At 32.2% G+C, this 11,682-nt stretch overlaps 1 protein-coding gene across 2 annotated transcripts in view; it reads right to left on the reverse strand.

Annotated features, from left to right (window-relative positions):
- The window catches only part of LOC143257082 (SWI/SNF-related matrix-associated actin-dependent regulator of chromatin subfamily A member 2-like), a 74,339-nt gene extending 65,033 nt beyond the window's left edge, over nucleotides 1-9,306 (reverse strand). For both annotated transcript variants that reach the window (XR_013031676.1, XM_076515274.1), the window contains exons 1-5: nucleotides 8,905-9,306; nucleotides 7,097-7,223; nucleotides 4,985-5,158; nucleotides 3,451-3,624; nucleotides 2,120-2,290 (exon numbers count right to left, since the gene is read on the reverse strand). Coding sequence is in view for 1 of the 2 variants with exons in the window: in XM_076515274.1 (XP_076371389.1) it covers nucleotides 2,120-2,290; nucleotides 3,451-3,624; nucleotides 4,985-5,158; nucleotides 7,097-7,223; nucleotides 8,905-9,266 (1,008 nt within the window). In the remaining variant the exon portion in view is untranslated. The remainder of the gene's footprint in view (nucleotides 1-2,119; nucleotides 2,291-3,450; nucleotides 3,625-4,984; nucleotides 5,159-7,096; nucleotides 7,224-8,904) is intronic.
- Nucleotides 9,307-11,682: the final 2,376 nt, after the last annotated feature.

Consider the following 11,682-nt stretch of genomic DNA (forward strand, 5'->3'; position numbering starts at 1 on the left):
TATAGGCAGAATATTCATCACTTTTAAGACAAGACCATTTTACCTTAGATTTTCTCTAATTTCCAAAGGCACCAAAGCTACAGTACACATTAATATAAACAAAGCAGAAATTAGTTTCCCAAATACTTTAGTAAATATGAGGGCTTGTGGCCTGGCTTATCTTTTCAGATAAGGTAAGTAAGTATTAACTTTAAGCATTAATGAGACTTATGAAGTAACAGTACACCAACTTTAAAATATAAGGTATCATGCTGATCTAAAATGCCCTATAACCCTAACAAGATTCCTACTTTTTGTCTTCCTCCTTACCCCAAATGGCATTTGACCTGAAAAATCATATACAACAATTAGACACCTCTCTCCATGTGTTAATTTTTCTAACTTTGAGAAGGATCAAACAAAATCCCTGTGAGATTCTTTGCATTTTAAGTTTCCAGGATTTGACCACTAGTGACACAAATTATGACCTTTGACCCATGAATTATGTAAAAGTTTTATGCATCTCTATCCAGTTAATACAGTTTAAAGGCTTAATTGCTATCAAAAAATTTCAACCCCAACATGTGTTGATACAAGGTCAACATTCTGTTTTTAAACAATATTACTACTATTAATGTTGTTTTGCATAACTTCAAATGTAGTCCAGTGCTGATGAACAGTAGTAAACTAGGCCTACACTGCAGTATAGCACATGATCATTACCTATAAACAATGTTTTGTCACACACTGCATTGCACAACTCAATACTTCTAATTCAGTAGCTTTAACCCTAACTAGCTATCATAGTAGGCCTAAGCATTTGGTGAGATTGCACGTAAAATATATTATGCAGAATTACTGACATATCCTGTATCCCTACATTTTTTAAGTAAGAGGGAATTCTCAATAGCTGCAACACTTGTAATTCTTTTAAGCAGGATTAGAGTAAATTAATCTATGAAACCTTTTAATCCCCCATTTTATTACTTATATTTTTGTGCAATAGCAATACGAAACATATAGGTGTACACCTGATTTGATTTTATTATTCATTAGCATCTCTACCATTCTACCCTCAAAGTAAAATTCTTTAAGGCAGGATTAGAGAAAATTAATCTATGAGACTCTGGCATGGTCAAAGGAATCAATAAAAAAGGTTTGACCTCCCAAGTTCAAAACTGTAAAGGAACTATGCACTAAAATTTTGTGTTTAAAAAAAAGGCTTGGGGCCTTTCTATGAGCTGCTATATTTAATGGCTAAAAATCATGTTGTAATCTGCATATTTACTAATGAAAAAAAAATCATTTATTATACTTGGCTGCCACATAAAATAGTTTCATGGCATTACCTCTTTTAACTCATTCTTTTTTTTGGCATGTTTAATGCAAGGAGCACCTCTAGTTGAACACTTCACTCTGACCAGCAGATTTATGTGTTGACTTTCATTGTATCATAATGTTATTGCTGTAGACTTTGCTGTAAACTCTGAATGTTTGAATGCCAATTTAAATTACAAAAAGCCTGTGGTATGATATGACTCAATAAAACGCACAAATGTTTTGTTGCCAATCAAAACAAACACTTCACTCTGTCCACTCCATACATTTTAATATGACGTTACTTGTAACAAGGTAGATTTTGTAGGTTGTAAGTCCAATGTTTGTGATTCCCAAAGACTGTCCATTTACTGTGGTATGCAATATAACTTTAGATCATGAGAGCATGATTGCCAAACGGATACCTAATGGTGACCATTGTGACCATGGATTTTGGAATTTTTTAAAGACACCACCCATTTTGTAAAATATGGCTACAATTACCATCATGAATTAACTGTTCTACTGATGCACATGGCTACACTATCATCAAGGCATTTAAGAATACAATGTAATCTGAATTGATGTTAGATTCACATACAAAAAAATACAGGATGACACTATATGTAGTTTTATGATGATGTTAACAAAAATAATTTCGTAAATTTAGTATGTTGCTCACTATCTGCTTTCCTGCAAGTGTAAAATAATAAACATGGCTGGTCATTTGCAGAATTCCAAAAATGTGGTACTGTCTTTCCAGAATATTTAGGTATTCTAGCATTTCACTTAAGTGTTAGAAATTGTCAAAATGCAGGCACACCTTTTTCTTTTGCTTTCGTTTCTCTTTGAGCTTCCGTTTTTGTTCAGCTTTATGTTGCTTCACCATGTCTGTCAAATTATGGATATACTCGTCTGTCTGAGATAACAGGAAAGCCAGCCGTCTATCCTTCTTCTGGTCAATTAATTTACGATAGCCTTCTTCATCTTCAGCCTAGTAAGAAAAAAAACTAATTTTACAAAACACTATAATATGTTGGTGATAATAATACAGAAATATTGAAAGATACATTTCAGTATGTTTTCTTAGATATTTTAGAACTGAAACTGAATCTCACTGAAAGCTTCCAAAAAGTTGTTTATTATTACAATAAACATTTCTTTTGATTTAAAACCTTACAAAAAATATTATATTTCATTTTTTTTTTAATTTAACAATACGTATTGTTTTGAACAATGTTTTGGACACTAAAATCCCTTCCTTTAGGCAACACAAACATATAGTGGTTTGTTTACACTATCATAATGCTATTTGTGCATATGCAGCTCTTTAGTATTATTCTTCTGTGAATGTAATTGCTAAAGTTCTTGTGTTAAAAGAATTTCATATCCTTTCCAGGTTGACTTTTAAATTTATTATCCCCAAGTTGGTAATTTATATTTTGGAGGTTTTGTGGATATTTTCACATTTAAAAGGTTTTTACTTTTGCCACTTTTTTCCATGTTTTGATTTTCTTTTCCTCTGTCAAAATAATATAAAAATTAAGTCCCAGTGGTACCAGATCTTTATCAGAAATAATAATTTTTTTCTTTAGGCTGAGGAATCCTGATGTGGATCCTGTGTTACCTTAACAATTATTCTCCTCCTATGTTCATGTTCAATTACGAGGAATGAAAAATGATGGTTCATGAATGCAATGGATATGTTAAACACTAGTTCCTGTTCTTTTTTATCTGGTACTCCTTTTTTTCCTATTTCTCAAAAAAGTGTTACATTTTATTCTATCCTATTTAATAATTTTTTTAAGATACTTAGTTTTTAAATAAATTTCTTGCTTTAACTTGTAATTTTATTTTATTGAGTGACTGTATAACATTTTTTAGAAAGACATTTCACTTACATTTAAGATTTGTCACACAAAACAAAAGCAGACAACATAATTCATCACTTTTATGAAGTAGATTAAGCACAAGCATCTATTAACTAATAAAAATAACAAAGACTCTGATTCAACTCACCATCACCTCCAGTAACACAGCAGTACGTCTGTGGACTCGCACTGTTAGAAACGGGGTTTCAATACCCATGGTGGGCAGAGCACAGATAACCCATTGTGTAGCTTCGTGCTTAATTCAAGAGAAAAAAAAACTTACCATCAGTCGTCGCATACGTTCCTTCTCTATCCTTTCTTGTTCTTTTTTCTGCTCCCTCTCAGTGTTAGCATGGTAAGTACTAACAGCTTTATTAACTTTTCCAATTTTGTTTAAAACATTACGATGATAGTCTTTGAAGTCTTTTGCATGCTGGAGAACTGCATTCAAGTACTCCTAAAATTAAAAAAAAAGCACTGATTAAATTTATATAATTAAAAAGGAATATTAATAATCTACAGTACATAAAATTAAATAATTAAATAAAATTGAACAATTGAAAACTGCACTGAATTAGCCTTTCAACACTGACAACAAATTCAACTTGCTTATGAAAATTTATGGGCTATAATACTGAGTATCAATTACAAACACTGGAAAACGTTTTGTGAGAAAATAAAGTGAATGTATCTACCTTCTATTCAGAAACTACCAACAGTTATTTAATGTAGAAGATCATTTTTACAGCCAGTAACATACATTATGCTGAATGTCAAACCATCATGGCTTCTCATAAAAACACTTAAAAGTGAACTGAATTGGAACATTTTCATGTCACTATGAGGAATAGTTTTCTAGTCAATAACATCAGAGATGAAATTCTACTAGTAAAACACAGTGAGTTAAAAAGTTATCTGATGTTTCTGATTTAGCATCATAAAAAATGACACTCCTAGCATGGTATTCTTCTAAATCCATAGTAACAACTTAATATTTTAAAAAAACATTAAAAATGGCTCAAAAATTCCATTTTTACACATCTGATTTTGAATTGCAATGGTCAAACTAAAAGGAAAGCAGTGAAAAAATCCAATTTAAATGATTTTAATCACAATTTTAGAATTAAATTTCTTATAAAATTAGCAATAAAGAAAAAAACACTTTTCTTCTGTATGATTTCATGAACAAATAATGAATGCAAATTTCATCTTGGCACCTTTCCATATGAGGTTTTTGCAAGGTCAGTTTACTTTAAAGCAAAAGCAATGGTATTATCATTTGAACAGCATCTTATTTAATACACAGGTTAAATGACTAAGTCAGAGACCACTTTACACACCTGGCAAACTTATCTCTAATTTAGAACTCTAAAACTGCTGACCAGAAAAAAAGCAACAATTCATCATCAGATGCCTACAAAGATTCTCTTTAACCAGATAAAAACTAAATGTCACAGTTACAGTCCACCCACATTTGAAAAAAGTATACTGTGGCTTGAACCTTACTAGCTAGGGCCAATTATGACAGGCTTGATAAAGCTCAGAATACTAACTTTTTTTTAACACATTTTACAAGTATAAATCTCAGACCTAATTCATAAAAAATATTCAGTTAGACCAATAAATATAAAAGTCTATTCAAATCAATGTGGATCTTAATAAGAATAAGCACCTGTAAATGTAAAAAGAACAAAAGAAAAAAGTGATAGAAAAAAATTACTTAGTGCATTGTTTTTCAGTTGTTAAAATTATTATCTAATATACCAAAGATGAGAATGTCCTTACAAGTTTTTAATATATTCCATATATAAACAAACCTGATGCTTCTGTCTACGTTTTCGTTCCTGTTCAAGCTTTTGCTGCTTCTCTAATTTTTCTGTAATTCGGGCTTCTCGTAATCCTTGTCTCTTACTTCTCTTGTAGAGTTTAGGATTTAATGCTGTTTCTAGGGTGGAATCTCGTCGCATACAACTTATCACCTCAGCTCTGAGCTATAACAGAAGTGAAAATTGAGTTAAATATTCATTTAAAATTCATTTTAATTAAAAGTTTAATGGTCAGGCAATTATGCATAGTTCGTTTTAGTTGGTTCTTTCTTCATTAAGACTGAGGCTTTGGTACCTCAGTTTGGATATTTTTCATGTAGAACATGTGTGTCATTCGTTGGCAATAATGTAATTATAATGTATCACAGACGAAAAATACAAACACATAAAATGTCCTCTACATTATGTGCAATTCCTTTAACAACAACAACACACACAAATATAAAGTAAAATTACATGACTGTGTAATATCATAGAATTGATAAATAATAACTAAAAAATTACACTTAATACATATTCAAATCTTAAACATTTTTTATTATTATTATTGTTGATAAAGATAACCAAACAGCTCCTGGTTGGAATTTCAAAGTTTTGGTTACCATCTTGAGGTGGTCCACTATTAGGAACAATAATAGCAACTTTTGTTTTTAAGTTTTTCTTATCATATAACACAATAACATAAAATAATATTTTGGGAAAACAAGGTATCTGGTGATCCATCTTGGCTGCGTCACTCTCTAAGCCCAACAAACTATTAAATACATTTTTTTAAGAAATTAAAATCCAACCTTTATAATGCATATATCTATCAAGCTTTCTTTTAAACTCACTCAAATTTACTACCTCCACAATCTTTGAAGACAATCCATTCCATAGGCCAACCACCCTATTTGAAAAATAAAACTGTTTTGGCTAAAAATGGCTTCCACCTTACCCAAATCTATATTTGTGTCCCCTAGCTCCATAATTCTGGCTGGTAAGTATGAAAAATGTTGATGCATCAACATTATCAATTCCTTTTACAATCTTAAACACTTCAAATGCCCTATAACTCTTTTTTCAAGAGAAAACAGTTTTAAGGATCTTAATCTCTCCTCAAAAACAACCTCTCTATACCAGGTACCACTTCAATAACCCTCCTTTGAATCCTTTCCAACATTTCAATGTTTTTCCTTAGGTAAGTAGCCCAAGACTGAACACAATGCTCCAAATGTTGTCTAACCTATACAATGAAATTATAACCTCTTTAGAATTATATTCAATATTTCTGTAGATACAACCTAAACTCCTATGTGCCCTACCACAGCTGTAGAGTGGAAGTGTATTAATAACAAATTTTAAATCACTGTGTCATGATAATGTGTCTTAATAAATAAATAAAAATGTGATTTTAAATTTCCTTCTTCAAATTTGGTCAGTTATCACCAACATGTCTGGTTCATAATTCAAATACATGAAAGCAAGGCTTGAAATAATTGTTTTCATTACTCATTTGTTATTCTATGATGCATTTGGAATGCAGTGTGAATTACATATGTAAAATCAAGTTAGTTCAAAAACATTCATTTCCTCCAAACTTTCACAATTATGTGGAAAAAGTTGTACTACACATTTTCCAATTTTTCCTTTAAAATTTTAAAAGATATTAAACATGAACAGATCCTAAACACATAGGTCTAAAATAAATCCACTTGTAATATACTATAGAATATAGTTAAAATTATAATGACACAAATATGTAACTTGTATGTTAATGAGTAAATAACTAATATTTTGGCCAACTGGTCAGGGCACTCAACTCATAATCCAAGAATTGCGGGTTCAAATCCCCATCACACCAAATATGCTTGCCATTTCAGCCATGGGGGTGTTATAATGTGAAGGTCAATGCCACTATTCTTTGGTAAAAGAGTAGCCCAAGAGTTAGCAGTGGGTGGTGATGACTAGCTGCCTTCCCTCTAGTCTTACACTGCTAAATTAGGGATGGCTAGTGCAGATAGCCCTTGTATAGCTTTGCACAAAATTACAAAAAAAACTAACATCTTTTTAATCTGTTTAACAGCAGCTACAGTCTCAAGTGTACAAATATATGGTTCGCACCTGTCTCTGAAAGTTTAGAAGTCTCAAAGCTCTCAATTCTATAGTTGCTTTTGTACGAAGATCTTCTGGCAAACTTCCAGGAAGATTTGAAAGTTCTTCAATACGATGAGCAATTCGTGAAGCGAGTCTGCAAAGAATCAAGAAAATAATTTAGACCTAACACAATTTACACATTCACAAGAAAGCAGCTTTGATTAATAATTATGTCAGCTGCAAAGGTTAGCTTCCTTTAGTACCCTTTTATACAATCACCCTATATTGTGTGGACGTAATAAAACTGAAGCCCCTTATAATATTTATATGCATAATTTTTTAAGTCATAACTGTTTTGTTTTAAAGCTTTTCTCTCAAATTTATATGCATTTGTTAACTTACTTTGTTTACTATAGACAGTAAGGACTACATCATTACTTTAATCAGTAGAATTACCTCACACTAATATCGCAATTCTGTTATTGTACACTAAAATGCAGGGTATCCATAAATTATTTACCCCATGATAGGCCTTTATAATTTCCTTACTATAGGAGCTATATCAAAACAGTTTGTGGCAATTAATAACACAAAGAAGATATTTTTTTCTTTATTTCACAGAACATCCATGCAAGACAAGATTCTTAATGTTTGGAACAAAAATCATCTACCACCTCAATGTCCTGCATGCTACCAATGGGACTCACATGAAAGTTTACTGAATTTTGATTTACTGAACTGTGGTAGTTTACTTGTTTAAAACAAAAATTTCGAGTTGTGTTATTAATTGGCACAAATGTTTTAAGATACCTCACATAAGATAATTTATAAAGGCTTATAATGGGGTAAATAATTTATAAACACCCTGTATGTTAAGTAAATGAAACAACTTTATGCCATTTAAAAATAATCCTCCATTTTTCAAACAAGCAAAAAATGCAAGTGAATGTTATCTTTCAAATAATTAACTTCATAATTTTACAATTTTTTTCTAAAAATATCAATTTCTACATTTTCAGCTGTATTTTTATGTAAAAAAACAGTAATAACTTGGAATGTGAAAAGAAAATTACTTCTGTTTAGTTACATATTGAAAAAAAATTAAATTTTGTCAGAATTAACAAATATTTGACTCAATTACATTTATACATTGTGTCTGCAATTAAGTTTTTCATCTTAACCAGCATAAACAACAATTATTTTCTATGTACTGTTAGTGAAATTCCTTTCTGCAACAAATTTAACACCTGTTTGCAAATCATTGTCCCAACATATTCTCAAAGCATGTTTTTTACATCTTTGAGCTATTTTTTCCAGTATTAATCTGATGAGAAAACCCACTTGTAGAGAAAATTATATATGTAAAATCAGCTGGTATGGGTAGAGAAAGCACTATGTTCGCTCCTCTACTTAGTGCTTTCTCTATCCATACCAGTCGTTTTTACATGCAACTTTTTCTAGTATTGTTTGATCAATTCAAAATTTGATTGTGTTTGAAAGATAAAGAATAGGTGCAAAGTCCAAGAAATAATTAAATCACTGTTAGAAAAACCTTATACCATAATTTATACTAACTAATTAGAACATTTACCTATTATCATAGTAATTAATACAAGTACTGAACATATCTAATTGACATGAGTAATGCCTGTAGTTAATAACTATAGTGATCCAACCGTGTCATTTATAATTACTATTTCATCTGGTGGGTATCCACACTACAAAGGATATTTTCTGATGTTAGAGGTGAGCAAGAAACCATGGTTTAACTTCTAAAAATGTTTCATTACCAGTGTTTTTAATTGTTATTTTAGGTATTTGGCTTTCAAACAGACCTATTCTCTCTTTCTTTTAAAATTTCAATTGGATCCAGTCCTTCAGGTTTGGCAACAGGTGTGATTCTGTTCTGTTTCTGTTGTGGCAACTGCATCATAGCTGGAACAGATGGAGGCCCTCCAGATGACTGCTGGTTGGGAGGTCGACTTGTAATTGGTTGGGAGTGGACTGGAGGTTGTTGGGGTGCAGGTGCACTCTGAATGGGTGTATTGGGTGGTGGCATGCTGTTTTGTATTGGTTGTGGAGCTAAGTGAGGAAGCATCCCAGGTCTTCTCACTGAAACACCTGTAGGTTGACCTTGGAGAACCTGTTGTTGACCCATCATTGGACCAGGAGGACCAGATGGGGCTGGAGGTCGCATAATGGGTTGCCCTGGTGAGGGGTGCCTAGAAGTTGTGGTGATATCAACATATACTTTTTGTTTCAACAATAAGACTTTTGTAAACCTTATTCCAATATGTTCTTTATTAATTCTCAAACCAAAAATGTGGAAACCATTTCTAGTGAAACTGTTAAATATCCAAAAATGACCTATTTTATGCACATAAAGCAAAACAAGTAGCACTACTTTTCCTAAACATTTAATGATAGTCCAGCAATGATCTCTACACTAGGAACCACCTAGTTTGTATCAAAATATAACATTATAGATAGAGCAACAACTTCTCTTAAAGATTTTCTTGAGAATATTCTGTAAATGATCTTTTAAACATGATAATTTACAAATGGCTATCCATGCCAGTAATGATCATATTTTAAAATGTTCTGATCCATTAGTGTAATCCTCAAAAGTACTGCCTTCTACATATACCATTCATTACCAATAGGATCCATTTACTGTATCATATTGAATATATAGGGATAATAAACAAGGTAAGCATATAAAGCTAGAATGCTGTAGGCATTATTAAGTTACAAATCATTATTTTGATTCCACCAAATGTAATTCTAGTTAACAGCATGGAGTCAAATTAGGGATTTCTATCTTGAGTAAATAATGTTTACATGATAAAAGTGAACAAAATATTATAAAGGAGATAACATCCTTAAAGGACACCAATAAAGGCTGTTGTTGAAGACAAACAGAAAGTTGAGTTTTTAAGCATTTTCTTTTACTCTGTTTATATAAAAAAAATATATTAATAATACTTATAGTGCTGTGCATTTTGTGAGAAATACTGGAAATTACCCGAGCCATGGAGATACCAATCCCCTGGTGCTTGAGTAAGGAAGCACATTATGTTAATAAAGTAAAACATAGGCAAACAGATTATGAGGAAATGTTTTATTGCATCTCTTGTTTGTTTGTTGAATTTCATACAAAATTACTTAACCATTATCTGTGCTAGTCATTCCTAATTTTGAAGTGACACACAAGATGTACATTAACACCTTCCTTACCAGAAAATATTTCCAACAAATATCTCACTTCTTCACACACACAGTTTTACCCTCTTGACTTCATGCATTCTGCTAGAGATTCACAACCACCAACCTACTGAAAGTTCCAAACTAATATCATGTGATGATATAATAATACAGCAAACCCTTCCACCATGAGGAGTGTGACACATCTCATGTGCAATGGCTCTCTCTACATTTGCAATTGTGAACCTTCATTTTTTGACAAGATAATGAATAAATGTACACTGAAAATGTTGGGAAGAAGGGCGAAAGATTGTAAATATGTAAGTATCTATTGGAAATATATTTTTCAGATAAAGTAGATGTTAACTTCCCAAAATATACTTTACCTCTTCACACTGACAGCTAAAATCCCATGTTGAAATGGAGTGGGAGGGCCCAGTGCAAAAATTACTTTCATGTGCTCTCTTCAGAAAGCAACTGAAGGAAGCCTATGGAATGTGATATTCAATAACAGGGACTCCATAGAGGCACATCCATGGAAGATTCTCTTATCCACAGCATAATTTTCACCTATGTAGTAGAATAGAAGAGGCAATAAAGCCATAAGGATGTTGCATGAAGGGCCTTCCAAGAACTTGTATACAAGCTTTTAGGTAGCCAATATGTGTAGTGAAGTTAGGGCTCCTTTGGACTGTACCTTCTATGCTCATCTCCTCCACCATGCCAGCTGTGGGAGGAAGCACTTTATGACTCTACTTGACAATCAATCATTATAGTCTTCATGCTAACTTTAGGAAGAGCGTACATATATGATACACCTCTGACACATATACCATATTCATCTCACCTCCACCATCAGTCTCTAAGAGCCTCACGCCAGTTGTAGGAGAACGGCATCCTACAATACACACCATCACAAGACCATCAGTCTCTATGGGCTACACACCAGCAAAAGGAGTGAGGTGTTTGTTAGTACAATGTAGTATGGACTAGAATAAATTGATTAATTGATTTAGTGTTTTATGGCACAAAGCAGCTAGGCTATCTGCACCAGACGTCCAGTAAAAAGATAAAAATAAATTAAATGTAGTAAAATACATAAAAGGAAATGAAGGTAAAACAAAACATCATTGAAAAACAGAAAAAGTATAAAACCAATGTTGACACCTAGTCAAAAATGTTAAGAGAGAAGGCAGAGTAAGAGAAGTTGTAAAGGACTTTCTTGAGCAAAATGGTAATGATCATAACCCACCAGGAAGACTAACAGGTAAGTTCAAAAACCACCGTCATTCACCTGAAGTTGGCCTTTCCAGTCCTGGTTCCAGGTTATGTTGTCATAACAGCCATTATAAAAGGTAAAATAAGAAAAGTGTTAAAAGACATAGCAAAATCGTAATAATAATTAGCCA

Source organism: Tachypleus tridentatus, chromosome 7, assembly GCF_004210375.1.
Source record: "Tachypleus tridentatus isolate NWPU-2018 chromosome 7, ASM421037v1, whole genome shotgun sequence".
NCBI classification, from domain to species: domain Eukaryota; kingdom Metazoa; phylum Arthropoda; class Merostomata; order Xiphosura; family Limulidae; genus Tachypleus; species Tachypleus tridentatus.